We start from the raw sequence: 17,746 nt of genomic DNA on the forward strand, positions 1-17,746 counted from the left end.
CTGGCTGAACTGACGTGTCCCTTGAAAGACCTCTGCGTACCCTACACGTCCCTCTGGCGGGGGCCCCACTGCCCCCAAACATACCCGCAAGACACTGGCGCAAGGGCGAAGGCAGGGAATTAGTTGCCCCCAACTCTCAGGCCTGCTGCCTTGGCTCCCCTCGCTCCTGCGGGGCGCACACATGCGTGGCACAACGACGTAGCCACAGCTGCGAAATGCGGGGCGCATGCAAGGCGCCCCCCGGGCCCCACGCCACGCACGCTCCCTGGCGCCCGCCCTTTGGCCTCCGGGGCCGCACGCAGGGTGCGGAGCGAAACTGCTCTGGCGGGCAAGCGCCAGCCTTCGCCGGGAGGGGCAGGGACCCGCCCTCCACCTGCGAGACTCTTCCCTCCCCGCCCCGCCCCGCCCCGCACACACAAGGAAACGCACCGCGGCTGGCCGGGAGCGGGAGCCCCAGAGGCGCCGGGGCGCAGCTTGCAGCGACGCCAACTCTCCCCCACCAGCAGCGGGGCACTGCTGCCCCCAGACACGTGAGGCGCCTCCAGGGCCCTTTCCAAGCGCCGCCCGGCGGGGAGGCCAGGAGACGCGCGTGGGGTGGGGTCCAGGGGAAGGAGGCGGCGCAGAGTCTCATGCAGCCAGGGGGTCTTAAATAATGGGGCGTGGGGGAGGAGGGAGGCCAGGGCAGAAGAGCTGGGACGGTCTGGCTCTGAGTGGCCCTTGCTGGTTGGGGGAGAGGGGAGGTGTGACCCGTGTGAAATCCGCCTTGTTTACTTAAGCGCTTGCTTTCTCCCCTAGGAGCCGCTTAAAGGGCAGGAGGGCGGGGTTGAAATTTTGACTGGGAATCCAGCGGAATCTCTCTCTCGTATCTGCTGGGCCCAGTGAGGAAATTAAAGAGCAGAGACTTGTAAAGGGCCTGTCCCAGATCTCGAGCAGCACGAGGCACAGCTGAGAAGCAGGGCAAGCGAGTGTGGGGCCACAGCTAAGGATTCAGGCACAGTGTAAGCTTCCCAGAGCCACAGCGCTAAGACGTCACAGGGATACACGTCATTTGACTAAACTTACTTTAAGCACTCTGCATAATTTTAATGGAATAATGCAAACTTCTCATAATTAGAAATCATTGAAATCTCATGCATTGGCTACATTAGAAGAAAGTATGGGTCTTTTTTGGGGGGGAGGCTGTCACTTTAAAACAGTTTCTCTTTCCCCAGAGAATCCCACAAATGGCCCAAATTACCTGCAGTTTCTTTTTGTTTTCAATGAAAGCAAGGCCAGAAGTACTTTCAGGAGAGACAATGGCCTGCTTTAAAAATGACACAGCCTTCCTTTGAGAAAACTGGGCATGTAGCCATGCTGTCTTCAGGGAAGATGGTGGTTCCCCAGTTGCAGGTATACAACCTTAACTCCTCCCTTCACCAGGGAGGGGGGTAGGAGAGACTGGAGGGGAAGACTTCTAAAATCAGTTACATCTAAGCTAAAACTACAAACTTCTATACATTAATCATAAGTGTCTGGGTGTTTCATGGTGTTCCCACTCAGCAGAGACAAGGTTGTTTAGGTACAATAACCCATGATTTAATATGTAGGGACTCCTTTTAAAGTTAATCTTACATTTCAATTTCCTGACTGTATAACATTTATTGGGGAGGATAATGTACTCCTACTTGTCTCCATATTAAAAGTTTGAGGGTTTTGGAGGGTGGTGACAGAAGTAGGTGGATAGATCTAGGAACAAAATCTAGGTTGAAGCACAAACTGTAGAGAGAATTTTAAGGTGACCCAGGACTATGTGTTTTTAGAGACTAACAAATATATATAGGATAATGAGATTTCATGGGCAAAACCTACTTCTTCAGATAAGATGAAGATGTAGAGATAATTATAATCCTTCCTTTAAAATAGGGACGTAAGTGAATAGTTGACTACTTGATTATCAGGTAGTCAAGTAAAGTACTTGCACCCTCCCCCCCCCCCCCCACCACACTGCTGCATCTGTCTGAGAGGCAGCAAGTTGGGGAGGAGGGAGAATAGGAGCCAGTTCTGGGGAGCAGGGTTAAAAGCCTGTTCCCCCTCAGCACCTTCGTGGTGCTGCCTCCATCAGTGGGGGGTAGGTGGGTGATAGGGGAAACTACTGCCAAGGGAGGCAGGCCATAGCCACAGCCAGCCCTGGCCACCATGAACAGGGGCTGCTGGACTTGGCATGAGCCGGAACCCAAGGAGTCCCAGCTCAGGCTGGTCCAGAGTGCTGCAGCTCTGCATTTTTAATTTAGTAGAGCCCAGTGGCTCTTACTACATTTAAAATGCAGAGCTGCAGCGCATGGCTCATGGAGTTGGTGGGAGCCGGGGACTGCTTAGTCCCATCCCCAGCTGGGTCTGGGAGCTACCCCCGCTGTGGCACTGCAGAGCGCCCCTTATCGACTAATTGGATCGACTACACAATTAGCCAGATAGCTGCAATTTAACATCCTTACTTTAAAGTGCATCACATTCACTTGTGCTCTGTCCTTAAACATACCTAACAGGCTAAATTTGCTCTCAGATATACATGGTTCCTAGTAAGTAGGAACCACACATTCACACAATGCAGACCTAAGTAGGTAGGTGGGCATTTCCTGTGCTTAATGTCCTACACAAAAAGACACCAGAACAGGAATCTTAAAATATGCTTTATATAAGAATGCAGGAGAATACTGTACATGGTTCTTGTAATCAGGTTAGGAGAGAAGAAAAATCTATTTTAATACCTGTGGTGTTGAACACAGATAAGTCAAAGTTACTTGGCAATGGAAAAGTACAAAGGAATACTTACTACTTTTTCATGAAACTACACTTCACTCGTGGACTCAGGACTGCTTGCCTCCCCAGCACACGCTATACTACTTGATCACCTTTACTGAAATCTTAACTAGCCACAGGGGTGATGGTGTTGTGCAAAGGCTGGTCAATGAGTAATTAGAACTATAAACTGGATTGGTTTTATCTCTCTAGCTCAGAAGATTATTTCAGCAAGAAGAAACACATGACAGAAACAAGATGTCTCATGCTGAGAGGCCTCACCATGATAACCAGTACCAATATCATGACAGCCACAGATCTGACAGACACCAGGAGGAGAGAAGGGCTAAAAAGCCACACCCATCCAATGGAAGGTGCGTCATCTCTTTGTCCCTTACTATGGGATGCAGAGCTTGTTTGTAAGAACCATAATCTGAATGTAAAACAGTGTCAGTGAAGGCATGTTCAGCCATGAAGTTCAGAAACTTAAATATGCCACATTCAGAATCGTGGTAGAATAATTTAATTAGTGAAAGTTTTAAAGGAAGCCTGTAATTAAACATTATTTGTAATAAAAAATTACATGTGGGCTGGGAGTAAGGGATGGAGGTGAGAGTGAGACATGGAGGTGGAGAAGGAAGTGGGAGGGGAAGGGAGAGATGTGGATGGGTCATAAGAGGGGTTGGTTATGTCCCCATCTCTCCAGAAGTGATATTTGGTGCATACTTCTGTACGTTCATAGTTGCACTGGTTTAAACAGATCCTAAGGCTCAGTGAAGGCTTATTTCAACTAGGAATAGGTTTATAAGCTAAATCAGAATAAATTGGTGCAAACACATATGGTCATTCTTTAGTAGACCAGTGTTAGTTTGTAAGTAAGGCCTCAGTGTCTGGGATAAATGTGATGCATTATGTGAAGTAGCTAATGGAGAAGTTTGGGGTAGCCTCAGAAACTGGCATGTATTTTGCTCTCCCTGTCCAGACTAGATCACACTGGAATGCATCCTGGCTTGTTTTAATGCATTTAAGAGAGGAGACAACAACGAATTCTCAGAACCATTAATAAAATAAGAGAAAAGTAAAGGGGAGCAGGATGAATTTAATTGATTTAAAAAAAAAGGCAGAAATACTGACATCCTTAAAAATCTATATTTAACAGGAAGGAAAAAAAGATATTCAAAGACAACCTACATAACTAGTGATAAAGGGAAAAGTAGAGAATACAGGGAAATATAAAGATAATCATCTGGTCCAGCTGATGTGAATTTTAGAAAATTAAAAAAAATTGCCAGTGAACTTGCTGTATCATTGACAATTTATGAAAGGATATGGAAAATTGGGAAGGAAACAGTTTTCAGCTGAAAACTAAAGTGTTTTGATGCACTGAAATGTCATTTTGTATCATGGGAGTTGTAGTTTTGATGCTGAATGAGCCCAGTCTTCAATATGGGTTTCTCTTTCTGGCCAGAGTATATTTCCCATGATGTCCCATGGCCATAGATTCTGATCAACACACCACCTCGCCTCATCAAGCTGGGAGAAAGTGTTGCATCATTGGAAATGTAATCCAGACTGAGAATCCAGTCCACAGAGAAGAATGGGAGTACAGTAACTGTGAAAAGAACTGCTAGAAAATTTCAAAAAGACCATATTTTCTTTGGAACTTTAACACACTGTTTTTCTGAACATCAGCATTCCTGGCAAGTAGCACACTACAATAGGGAGAAGCAGCTGCACCAGAAGTATCAAAGGGATTCCTTTCATGTTAGCTGACAGATTTTATAAATCACAGTTTAGTTTGTCAGGCACCTGCCTGAGACCCAGGACAAAAACCAGAAAACTTAGGAATGTCTCAGCCAAAATATAGCTGATGGCAGCAATAATCTGCAGATAAATTAGGTTTGTCTGATTTAGGATTTAGATTAAAGTTAAAGAAGAATGAGAGAAAAAGAAATCTCAATTCTCTACCCAGTGAGGATGCTTTTGCTTACACATTAACTGATATTTGTGGATTATGTTAAATTGATGGAATTGTAGGAAGACAGAACTGCAAAAAAACGTAGAGATCAGAAAATAAAAAATAATTTGAGGAAAAAGGCAGGCTAATAGACCTGAGCATAAGTAATCTCAGACAGATGTTCAGTTGGAAGGAGAAATTTTAAAGCAACAATACTAGAGTAAATTTAATAGTACAGTAATAAGACAACAAATTAGACATGTTCTGTTCTATACATTTTCTTGTTCTATCCTCATAACCGTAGAAGTGGAGCGCACTGGAATCTGTAACATCTGTCACATGCTATTCATTCTCTCATCCTCCCTGAGGGAGAACTTTGTTTTAGTTGTAGGTCAGTGTTGTATTTTGGTTTGATAGGGCTTTTATGTTCACACATCACATCTGTATATTAGAGAATGTGGGTCAGAGAAGAATGTTTTGCATTTGGCACAGAAAGTGAGAGGCCTGTGATGATTGTTCGTTCCTGGAGTGATTTGTTTTGCAGGTTTCAAACCTGCCCCCAAGAAAGCACTCTCCTACAAAGATGCATTCTCCACCCCCGTGCCCTGTGATAGAAAGATCTGTTGTAACTAAGTTGTTGACCACAGACCTCATACCAGAGCTCCAGGCAATTTTTTGTAGTTTTCTTGGGCCCAAGCCATTTTGATCCTTGCAGATAAAGAGCTAAGACCTGGAAGTTAACTTGCTATTCTCTAGGAATAGTAGCAGACATGTGTGATACTAAGAACATATGTTACTGTTACAGACTATTGTAGTACATCTCAGTACTAGCTGGACCAAACTAAATACTGATGGTTTCATGCCCCAGCATACTGCATTGCTGTAGTCCTGAATAAATGAAGGCATGCATAACTGAAGTTAGGTCATTGTTTGCCAAGATGGGATATAGTCTCCTAGTCCATTACAAATGGCAAAATCTGTATTCATAGTGGAGTTGACATTATGATATAGCAACAAAATGGCTAATGCAAATTCAAGCTGAAAGGCAGTAATCTTATACATTGATGCTGGTGCTACTGCAGCTGGAATATTGTGTTAATTGCTGTAGTACTTTCTTCCAGTTTCAGAATGTTTCTTATGTCGGAGTTCAGAGAAAGGGGAAGCAACTGGGGCTAAGTCTATACTGCCACTTTACAGTGCTGCAACTTTCTGGCTCCAGGGTGTGAAAAGATTACAGGGAGTCTTCCTGAGGCCTGCTGCACCACTGACTGGCCTTTTAGGGTATGTCTACACAGCAGCGATATTTCGGAATAACTAACGTTATTCCGAAATAACAAAAGGGGCTTGTAGTGTAGCTCATTTTGGAACAGTGTCAAGCTGGAGGACTTCTTACTCCAACTCCTGTAACCCTCATCATGAGGAATCAGCGAAGTCGAAGGAAGAGTGTCCTTCCTTCGACTTCCTGCTGTGTAGACAGCGCCAAAAGCCGAAATAAGTTATTTTGCCTTAAGTTATGCAATTGACGTAGCTGAAGTTGTATATCTTATTCCAACTTTAGCCCTTCTGTGTAGATAGATGTACCCTTAAAGACCAGTTTAGTAATGCTGACCAGAACTGCCAGGCTTCATTTTTGACTGGGCATTCCTGTCAAAAATCAAATGCCTGGCAACCCCATGTGAGACATTAACAAAACATTGTGAATATTTATTCTTGCAACCAGGTAATAGATTTTCTTTTCATGAATATTCTTGCTAACGGATCTCATTTGATCAATTATCTGCAAATAAAAGTTACATACACATACAAACACATACCAGTGAAGCAAATAAGTTAGCAAAAATTACAGAAACTAAAATTAATACTTTTTTTGGCTTCACTTTCCCCGAAACATTAGACTATGTTGTTGCCTATATATAATCCTTTACTTCTATCCTATTTGCAGGTCAACACAAGGCACTCCGGGCAACCAACACTCAAGACCTTCTACTGCTTATTCAGACCCGTACCAAAAAAACATAGCAATAACTCATGAATATGTCAGCTATCCACCACATCTTAATCCCCAGAAAGAGACCTTTTCAGAGAAATGTAACAAGCTATGCACGAGGAGAGGTATGTGGATTTTTATTTTACTTACCACCCTTGTGTCTCTCTAGAGATGTGTCCCCTTGTTTCATTAACACAAACTTAGACAAAGGGTCAAAAGAGGCAGGGGACTGAATAACAAAGTCCAGAGATTCATGAATGGCAAAAAACTACAGCTTAGTTATTAGTCGTAAAATGTCTACAGGCCAGGTTTACAGATATGACTGAAGATACAAATAGGCTCTTAGAGTCATAAAAGCACCTGTGTTAAATAGTAATTGCCCACTGACTTTCTAGGTTGCTTAGAGGCTTTTGTAAATTCTTCTACGCACCTGTTTGCATTTCTAGGCCCCTAAGCCTTTATGTAACTTCAGAATTTTGCATTAAGGAATCACTCAGTCATTGAGATGAGAGTAGGGTTGTCAGGTGTCCAGCTTTTGACCACACCGCCCAGACAAAATGGGACCCTGGTAGCTCCAGTCAGCATTCCTGACCAGGCCATTAAAAGTTTGGTTGGTGTGGGGATGGCAGGATCCCTACCCAGAAGCAGCAACATGTTCCTCACCTTCTAGACTCAAGGGCTGTGTGACGGACCCTCCTCCCCCATACTTTTGGGAATGGATTTACGGACATGAATATACATACCTCAGAAGTGTTTTGAGCGAATCATTTCATGTAACCCATCAGTCTTCATGTCACAATCCACTGGTTCTCTTTATCTTACTCTGTTGTAGGTATCATTTGTGTGTATAAAATTAGACACGTGGTGTGGGGAATACTTTGTGGCTTTCAAATGTGTGAATGAGACACATGGAGGGTGTTACCCTCAACTGTTAAATTATCTCTTTTGTCCTTCAGCCTGAGCAGTGGTTGGTAGGGAGTGGCCTCAATCCACTTCTTTTCCAGCTGCCAGTCTAAACCAGGTCTCTCTTCCCCACCCTGGGGTCTCAGGCTCCTTCCTTCAGGTGCAGCCCAGCCACTCTCTATGTCTCTCATTCACACATTTGAAACCCACAAAGTATTCCCCACGCCACGTGTCTAATTTTACACACACAAATGATACTCTGTTGTATGTAAGATAAAGAGAAACAGTGAATTGTGACATGAAGACTGATGGGTTACACAAAATGATTTGCTCAAAACACTTTTGAGATATGTATATTCATGTCCATAAGTCCATTTCCAAAAGCATGGTGGGAGGTCCGTCACAGGCAGTGTGCAGTCATAGGGGCTCGGGCTCTGCCCCTGCCCCAGGCACTGGCTCCGCAGCCCCGATTGGCCAGGAGAACAAGCAACAGAGGGAGGGAGTGGAATGTGCAGAGGGTAGGGCCTCAGGTGCTCAGTTTTGTACAATTAGAAAGCTGGCAACCTTAGATGAGAGAGCCAGAGCAAGCCTGAGTGACTCTACTGCCTTGGAGGTGGGAGACCTAGGGCCCAGACTCCCTACTCCAGTGACTTACGTATTTATTCATAGTGGAATAGCTTCATCAAGAGAGATTGAGGGAGCAACATGCTGGACTATCCTACAGATCAGTGGTCTAGGCACTCACCTTCTCCCCTCAGGTATGGTAGGGGTCCTTGAACTGGTGACCTTTTTGCCTAGTGGTTAGGCCAAAGGTTGTGAGGGAGGGGTACTTCCTTGTCTTCTTTTCCCCCTCAAGCTTTTTTGTTAAATGGTATTAGGTGCTTAACACCAAGACAGGTTTTTGCAGCTCAATCTCAAGTAGTTAGGCACTTCCCTGCACTGAGGATTTAAGGTATGTCTACACTACCAAGTTTTGTTAAAAAAAACAAAAACAAAACAAACCCAGCAACTTATGTTGACACACAAGTCAACAAAACAAAAATCGCCAGAGAATGCTCTCGCTTGCTCCCCCGTTAATAGATCATGTCCACATGGGGGGGGGGGGGGGGGGCACCATCATTGCTAGTGTGCAAAGTTGTGCCACGTTGTGGGAAGGCAAAGCCGATCCCTGTACATCTTGGGATTCCCCCTCAGTTCTCCCACAGTCTCTTCAACTGCCATCATGAGTAGCTCTCCATGTTGAGGAATGAAAAAGCAGCAAAGCAACATGTCTCTTCCCCCTGAATCAGCAATCTGCCTGTTGCTGTGTTCCCAGTGCAGGGCAGAAGAGAAGCACTCCAATGGTTTGCTCTTCTTTTGTTCACAAATAAAGCAGCTCACTCAGCTGTCAGACAATTCCTGGTGCTTTGAAAAGAGAGGGACACAGCTGCATGGCAGCTGTGTCAAACCTGAGCAGAGCCATCAAAAGGCAGGCAGGCATTTTGGGATACTGGTGGAAGCCAGTTCTGTTGACGAAACAAACAGCAGAGTCTATCTTGAGTCTTTGTTGACAATAAAGGGAGGAGAAAAAAGTCTTTCAGAGGGGTGGAAGCTTGTGTCAGTGAAACTGGGTGCTTTTCCCTACAAAAAAGTCCCATTGCAATGTGTATGCTGTCACTGTTTTGTCGCCAAAAGGCAGGTTTTGACGACAAAACTTTGTAGTGTAGATAAAGCCTTAGATAACTGTCTCCAAAAGGAGCTGGCTTTAGAGCGCACACCTCAACTTGGATGGCTTAGACGAGGAGCCTCCCATCAGGCTGGCTTTTGTGAATCCCATTCTGAGGCACCACTGTGTCCTCATGCGGGTGTATAGGTCGCCTAGCAGCTGAACTCAGGTTTTGTGGATAGGGATATTAAGAGGTGGGTAACTGACTCATCTTGTAGTCGATAACATTTGTATCGACTACGCAATTAGTCGATAGGGGAAGGTGCTCTGTCCTAGCTCACACTGGTACAGGAGCTACTCCTGCTGCCGCTCTGCAGTTTAAACCTAGTAGGAGCCATAACCAAGCTCCTACTACATTTAAGCTGCAGATCTGCAGCAGGGGTAGGTCCCCAACTGGCCCAATCCAGGACAGAGCCAGTACTGCTGCAGCGCTGCATTTTAAACCTTACTACATTTAAAATGCAGAGCCACATTGGTCCCAGACTGGTGAGACCAAGAAAAGAGAAATGAGGCTTAACAATAAAGGAGTGGTTGGATAAAGCAGGGAGGGCAGGGTTCAGACTCTGCTCCCTAGACTTCAATCGCCAGCTCTTTGCCTTGCAAGCGCTGCGGAGCGAGAGGCACTGCGAAAAAAAATCACTTTCGAGAGAGGCAGGCAAAGAAGGAAAGGTTTGCTCTCCCTGAGGCTGGGGCAGGGTTTGTGCCTTCACCTCTCCCTGCGGTTGCAAACCCAACATCACCGATCAATCAGGGTGTGAGGGGTGTATGTGTGTGTGGGGGGGGGGATGATCATTAACCACCGGATTAGCAAATCTGCCGCTCCTGGCTCACTTGCTGCCTGTAAGTTCTGAATTGCAACCTACCTCTGTGAACACTTTGCTGTGAGCAAGCCCTGGCCAGGGAGGGAAGGAAGCAAATGGCGGGGGCGGGGGAGTCGGCTCGTTCCCGATGCCCCATGCAGGCAAACAAACAAACCCTCACAGATTTGGTTAGCCAGGTGCAAAGTCAATTATATTTAAAAATTATAGCAAGTGTGAGAATCAAAAGGAAACTCTTTGTTTGCCAGATTGCGAGGCAAGATGGGGGGGCATTTATTCTTGGGGGTACAGGGCTACTTAGGAACACCCAGGTCTGGTTTCTAATTCAGTTCGCTCCAATTCATAGCGTGTGTTTGTGCACGCATGTTTAAAATGCATCAAAACTGAAGTCAGGAACTAGCCAGGCTCTAGAGAAGGGGAGGGAAGGAAGAAAGCAGGGGGGAGATGACAGGTGAGTGAATGCACAGAGTGGAGTGCTCCGAAGTGCCTAGCCAGGGCATAGGGTCTAAACTGCCTTGTGTGGCTCCCTTCATGCTGTGTGTGGTGCACAGGCTCACGTGGGTAGCGCAGGGCCTGTAAACCTCCTCACTGTGTGATTAATATTGAGTCTGCGCTTATTTCACCCGCACCTCCTCTCCCCACCCCACCCACACCAGGGGAATAAACATCCTTGGCTTGGTTCCACTAATTTCCAATTGTGTGGCACCCCCATTTAAAATGCTCCCTCCATAACGGGCTCCTGTTCCTCCACCCCTTGCTGTCTCTGATTGCTGTTCCTCCACCCCTTGCTGGGGGATGGGGGAGTGAGTAGTCGACTCGATTAACCGATAAGTTTAGGCTTATCAGGTAGTCGATCGCTTATATCCCTATTTGTGAATCCAGTGATTTTTCTAGGAACCTAGATTTCTTATGAGTCTACCGATTTAATGATAAAATATACACAGCTTGAATGATCTGGAAAAAAGCCTCCTTTACCCTGTTCTTGCCAGACAAGCAGAACTGGTATCTTTCTGTTTTATAATAGTTTCTCTTTGTTCTCTGAGGGCATCGCTGCTCCCTTTGGATATTTTCTGAGAAATATCTGGAAACTGATGTGTACTTACCCCCCCATGAATTGTGTCTACCACTACATGATCGAACCTTCTTTTTCCTGATTCTGAAATAAGCTCTGCTCAGACCGGAATAGGGAGCCAAATACAGTAAACTTCCAATAATCCGGCACCTTTAGGATCCAGGGGGTGCCGGATTATCAGATATGCCTAACTATCAGAAAGGGGGGCTATAAGGGATCTGGGGTGCAGTGGGGGGGATGCCACTCCAGACCCCTCATAGCCCCCCCTTCCGATAGTCCGGCTCTGCCCCAGGCGTCCCTGATTCAGCCGCTGCTGGTCAGTTTCAGCAGCGGCTGAATCGGGGCGCCTGGGGCAGAGCAGCTGGGGTGCTGCCAGGTTGGTCCCGCAGCCCCGAGGGGAAGCGCTACGGGACCAACCCGGCAGTACCCCAGCTGCTCTGCCCCCGGCTTCCCCGATTCAGCTGCTGGTCAGTTTCAGCAGCAGCTGAATCGGGGAAGCCAGGCACAGAGTAGCTCCAATTGTCTGGCTGCCCCGAGCACTTCCGTGTTCCCGATTGTGCCGGACCATCAGGAGTGCCGGAGCATTGGATGCCGCACCAATGGAGTTTTACTGTATCATCTTGTCCATGACTGTTCCCTGAGCAACACTTGCTGTGTGAATTTAGGGCTACTGCTATCTTCTTGTTTCAATTTCTGCTCTCATCTTATTCTTTTTTTTTATTAAGATTGCAAGGATAAGAGTAACCCTTGCACACTTGGCTTTCCATACTGGTCATAAAAATATCCAAATGACCAGATCTCTCAATCTTTGCCTTGCTTGGTCACCCAGAATTTTTTTCCCCTGAGAGCCAACAAGACGTAAACAGTGGTCTAGGAGAGGCCAGTTGGTTTATGTGCTGCAGTCTTCCATAAACTAAACTACAAATACCCGAGAAAGGAACTGCTTTTCTGCTGCATCTTGCTTTTCTCTCTGCTCCCTTCTTTTGTGCGCATTTGTTTAAATAATAAAACAGCCTAGTACTGGATACCATAAAAGAAAGCTACCACCTAAAACATTTTCCCATAACATTTGATGTTATTTAAGTTTTCATATTTTTTTCCTCTTTAAAATACTCTCTGGAGGGAGACAGAGGAAATAAAATGAGTTAGAACTTCCTTAAATTGAATTTCTAACTTGTATGTGGGAGCAAGGACTATAAAAAGATCCTTTAAAAAACATTTCTCACTCACCTGACAGTTTTACCACCATCTTTCTTGCAAGATGAGGTTCTTCCTTTCCTTACACTTTTGTTTTTAGAAAAACAAGCCATTTCCTGTTCATGTTGGATCTAATTTTCCTGAAGTATATTGACCCTTTGACCTTTCCAGGCCACGTTTATCTAATATCCTTTTTCCAGCTGTCAAATGAAAAACTATTGTGCAAAAACAGAATTCTAATTTCAAAAAATCTCTTAATATTCAAAGGAATTGTAAAAATTATTTCAGGGAAATATTGTTCCTTGTGATGCTAAAATGATCCACAGAGTTATTGCATTATTTATCAAGACAAAACCATGCCTCTCTACTTTATTAAGCTATAAAACCTATCAAAGCAAGGCATCTGTGTCAAGATCTATTTCATATTGCTTTTATTATTTTGTCAAGTACAGTGGTGAGAATGTGAATTAATACAACTATATAAATAAACTATAGTACTTAGATAAACCTGCTGTTAGCCATGTTTATATTGTGCAAGGCAAGATCTATTTCCTGTGTGTCCTGTTCTTGCAACAGAATTTACCAGCCTCAGTTTTAGATATTATTGGTATTCGAAATAGCTGCCAGCAAAGTAAGGAATGTGCTCCCCCAGAAATCGATAGCTAATCACTCCCAATACAATTTTGGAGGATAACGGTTGAAGGCTTAACAAATAATCGAATTTGATTTAGAAAAAAAATTAATGGAATTAGCCACTGGAAAATTATTTTAGAATATTGATATTTGATGACAATATTAACTGAGGATTTATTCATTGTTTAAAGTGGAAACAACCTAAACATGTGAAAAACATTTCAAAAATACAAACCCCTTTATATATTAATTTATGTGGACTTAAGAGACTATCAATTTTATTTAAAAGAAGTCACACATCTGAGTATTTAATCTGCTTTTGTTACAAGTAACATAATAGCACTATAACTGAAGGAATCTATACTGGCACTACTTTTATTACAAATCTTGTGCACTTGATAGCAATTTGTGTACAACTCTGTATTGCCCTCCCCTGTATAGTCAGTTTCTCCTATATCATGTTTCAGAAAAGATGTGAAAATTACTGGAAAAACATAGCCAAGTGAGACTATACTCGATTGGAAGGGCATCTTGGGAGGCTGGTCTTAACCAAAAAAATGATTACCCCGAGATCTATTTTAACTGACTGATTTCAAGATAATAGTGCTTATAAGAATCCCATATTTGTAAATTTTTCTTTCATATCCCCATCTCAATAATGGTGACACTTTAATAAAGCCTTCCTATAAATGAAGGAACTGCTTTTTGCAATAGTTACTTACAGCTTATCTGACATACAGTTTTTGTAATAAGCTAAGAAAACATAGGATGGAAATATTTTTGAAGTTTGGCAATAGACTAATAGAATATTACATTTTATTTGCTTTATAATTGCTCTTATTTTTTGTATGTCCTTTTCCTGTGCCAATGAAAATACATTTGTTATTTAGGCTTTTGCTCACATAGGTTTACTTCAGTTGAATGACAGGACAGTGAGAGGATGTAGAGAGGCAGAAGGTGGTATGGGAAAGTGCTAGATTTGAGCCTGACATGGCTTTCGTCTTTCAAAGATTGGGCAAAAACTGTCAAGTGTGTAAGTAAATCTCTAATCTTAAATAAGTTAGAAATGTTTGGGGGATGCTTACTCCCCCCCAGGCACCTCCCCCCCCCCAAAAAAAAACCCTGAGATACTGCATACTTTAGTTTTGTTTCAGTATATTTTTATCGATGTGAAGGAAAAGGCAACAGTGACATGGTAAAATGTCTTTACTTTTGTTTATAAAGTAAAAGTGCACAAAGTTCTATCACTGTCTATCTGCATATTACTCTCGCCCATTCTGAACAATCAAAAAGTTATTTAATAAAAATTCTTACATTAATCATCTATTTTAACTCTGGTCTAACTAATCTCTCATTTCCATAAAAATTAAAGGTGCTTGAGACACAGTTTGCAGAGTAACAGAAAGCCTATTTCCTAGCAGCATGAATGTGGCTCAAAGCAAATGCAGTGAATAGGGTTGTATTCCTCAGCTGCATTATATAACAGATTGCTAGTGAACATACCTCTAACCTAAACTGTAAATGCCCTGATTGTTCCGACCCCTGCCATCTTAGAGAATGGTATCTCTTAGAAACAAGGGCGTTTTCTAATTTCACTTTTATCCTGTAGTAAAAGCCAACTGAGTTTAATTTCAACAGGAAATAAAAATTACAGAAGAGCAGTAACATGACTTGCTCTAGGATATGCTCATGCATTAGTAAACCAGCACTAATTACAATGTAAGCATCCATAAGCCTTTGTTCTTAGGAATGTGATTGGAAGTTCTAACCATAGCGATAGGTTCTGGAAAGTAGCTCTGAGTAGTGGAATGAAAAGCTTGGAAACAGTATCTCCAAGACTGAGAGATCAGTCCAGTAGACATAGAATCAACATTTTCATGTCTATTGTTATACTTATGTCATATGTTTTGCATCTGTCAGGAGCCACCTATGAAGTCCAGCACCGTAGGTGGTGGATGAAGGTAGAGCGGGGGGAGGCAAGCCCCCAGTCCTGCCCCTTCTGCCCAAGCCTCACTCCCCTGCCTAGGTCCCCCCCAAAGGAACCAAACTGCAAGCCCCCACACACAAGCAGGTGGAGTGGCCCATGACCCCAGCCTCTCTGGCCCCAGCACCATGGGCTGGACTGGGTGTGCGGGACCCAGTGTCCCCAGCCCCAGAAAACGGGGGGATAGGATGGGGGTGGCTCCAACCTCTCTGGCCCCAGAGCACAGGGAAGGCAGGTGCTGGGGGCAGCAACACTCTGCCCCAGTGCACCTAGAGCCGTGGTCCCCTAAACGGTGCCCGCGGGCGCCATGGCGCCCGCGGGGGCATTTCAATGCGCCCGCCAGGTGCTCGGGGCTGGCCTGGCCCCAGGCACATGGTGCACGGGCGCTTGCGGGGGGAGCGCGCTTGGCGGGGGGAGGGCCGGGCGCGCGGCACTCGGCGGGGGGAGGGGGAGCGCCGGCCCCGGGCGCGCGGCACTCGGCGGGGGGAGGGGGAGCGCCGGCCCCGGGCGCGCGGCCCTTGGAGGGGCCCCCCCCCGGGCGTGCGGCTATGGGGGGGCCCCGCCCCCGGGCGCGCAGCTGGGGGGGGCCGCCCCCGGGCATGCGGCAAGGGGGGGCCCACCCCCGGGCGCGCTAGTGTCCCCGCCCCCTGGTGCCCGGCCGGCAAACGGCCACGCCCCATGGCGCCCGACAACCTCAAAAGGTTGGGGACCACTGACCTAGAGTAGGCATTCTGGGAGTGGAGTTGTGGGTGGGGCCAGGCTGGCAGTTTAAGGAGGCTGTGCCTTCCTCCTCCTAGCTAGGGATGTAAATGAGTAATCGAGTAGACTAAATGTATTTCCCCCCTTGCTGTATCTGTATCAGAGGCAGCAAGTCGGGGGGAGGGTGGAGAGAGGGGGGGGAAGCAACCTCCCCCCCCCCCCCAAGCCCTGCCCCATTTCTGCCCCACCCCTGCTCTGCCCCCTTGCCTGAAGACCAGGGGATTGCCAGGGAGTCTGGTGTGGGGTGGCAGCAGGGGTCAGGCTCCCCTCCTGCACTCCTCAGGGTGGTGGCAGCTGGAGTGACCTGGAAGCCTGCGCCACTCCACCCTGCTACCCTCTCCCAACTTGCTACGCTCCCCTTCACTGCAGTGGTGGGAAGTGGAGCCCCATGGGGCCAGGACACCCTGCTCTCTGCTGCTGTGGTAAAGCAGAATATAGTGGGCTGGGAGAGGAGGGTGGAGGAGGCTGGCAGGTCACTCCAGCTCCAGCCACTGTGGGGGGTGAGACTCCAGCTGCTGCCCCACACCAAACAGCCTAGTAATTCTCTGGGGCTTCCCTAGATCCTGTCCTTAAGATGGCTGAGGTAGTCATCACGCCTCCCCACTCCAAAGGTCAGGGGTTGGGACAGCCACCCTGAGCCAACCTATGAACTGGATGGCTCTGATTCTCACAAAGATGCTACATTGTGTTTCACTGTCAACTAACCAATGAGTAGCACACATTGAAGTAGCATATACATGATTTCAGAATAGTAGTTAGATTAAGGGGCAGCCCCGATGAGAATGAAGCTGTATTCATCAGGTGATATTATCATGCTTCATTCTTATGCTTGTTAGATGCTTACGACCATAAAATATTTTGATGAATTGAATAAATTCAACAAGATAGTCTCATGTTAAAATATTTTCAATGGAGTCCACAGAATGTAGGCATCTGGATTCCATTTGAATTCACTGGGTTTGGGTAGCTAATTCTCTTAGGCTCCCTTGAAATTCCTAGGCTCAGTGATTCATGTTTGCCATTACATTGCTTTAAGTATTACCCGAGTGACCTCTTGCATACTTTGACAAAAAGCCACACAAGGTACCCCCTGTACTCAGGACAAGGTTGGAGGAATACATGGTCTTGGACTGGGTTGTTAGACTTGACAGACTCATCTTGGTTCACTGGAGGATCAAGACAAAAATATTAAGGATATTTAGGAGTATCCAGAGAAATGAGCACCACCTGACAGGGAACATGTAAATTGAAGGGTGAGTGGGTTTTTTACATAGCATGTTTTCTGTTGATTTGATCCTGCAGCAATAGAGACAGTGGGATGTTTGCTGTTGACTTCAATAGCAGCAGTTGCATCTCTCAGGGATATGTATACAAGGTGTACAAACAAAAACACACTGAAGTGAACATGCAACTTTATAGTGACATGGAGACATCCAGCTTCACTGAATTGCTTTTAGCATGTTATCTTAACATGTCTGCAGCTCGTGTTTTAAAAGAATCTCCTTTCTTCTGTCAGGTTTTTTTCACTGTCCATCTCCCTTGCGCCTCTCTCCATCCAGCTGCTGAAGCATAGAGGTGCCTGTAAAGCCTCAAATTCAGCTGTAACTTTACTCTGTGGAATGCAAAATGTGTATTGGCAAGAGTAGTTCTACATATGGAATCTCTTTCTGAACTGTTTGACTCCTTCCTTTGCAAGTCACTATGTATTGTCAGGTCTTTTTAAAAAGTTATCTTAAAAAAAAAAAGTCAACCTGCTTTTTTAAAGATTCACTGGCTCAGGGAATGTAAAATGGGCTGCACAGCCTTAACCCTTGAGTTGACCAATTCATATCTGACCTCTTGCTCTCTGTTCCCTGCTTGTATAGAAGCCACTAATGGAGCCCACTACAGGAATAGCTCGTGAACACAGGGCTGCAGATTTATGCAGCAGTTCACTAGCACAAGTTTTCACATTCA

General features: G+C 45.5%; 1 protein-coding gene and 1 long non-coding RNA gene across 24 annotated transcripts in view; one reads left to right on the forward strand and one right to left on the reverse strand.

The window, feature by feature from the left end:
- Positions 1–570, reverse strand: part of LOC142827195 (uncharacterized) — a 58,653-nt gene extending 58,083 nt beyond the window's left edge. For 9 of the 20 annotated variants that reach the window (XR_012901708.1, XR_012901705.1, XR_012901703.1 and 6 more), the window contains exon 1: positions 430–568. This is a non-coding gene — a long non-coding RNA (uncharacterized LOC142827195). Of the gene's footprint in view, positions 353–429 lie in introns of those variants that run through there. The other 11 variants (XR_012901707.1, XR_012901711.1, XR_012901701.1 and 8 more) reach the window with 10 other exon arrangements.
- Positions 202–17,746, forward strand: part of LOC102444749 (MARVEL domain-containing protein 3-like) — a 27,941-nt gene continuing 10,396 nt past the window's right edge. Inside the window, exons 1-4 of one of the 4 annotated variants that reach the window (XM_006122883.4) lie at positions 401–530; positions 796–998; positions 2,989–3,149; positions 6,675–6,844. In XM_006122883.4, the coding sequence (XP_006122945.2) occupies positions 3,034–3,149; positions 6,675–6,844 (286 nt within the window). In that variant the 5' untranslated portion in view covers positions 401–530; positions 796–998; positions 2,989–3,033. The other 3 variants (XM_014573534.3, XM_075921374.1, XM_014573533.3) reach the window with 3 other exon arrangements.

The sequence above is a fragment of the Pelodiscus sinensis genome, chromosome 2 (genome assembly GCF_049634645.1).
Source record: "Pelodiscus sinensis isolate JC-2024 chromosome 2, ASM4963464v1, whole genome shotgun sequence".
NCBI classification, from domain to species: Eukaryota; Metazoa; Chordata; order Testudines; family Trionychidae; genus Pelodiscus; species Pelodiscus sinensis.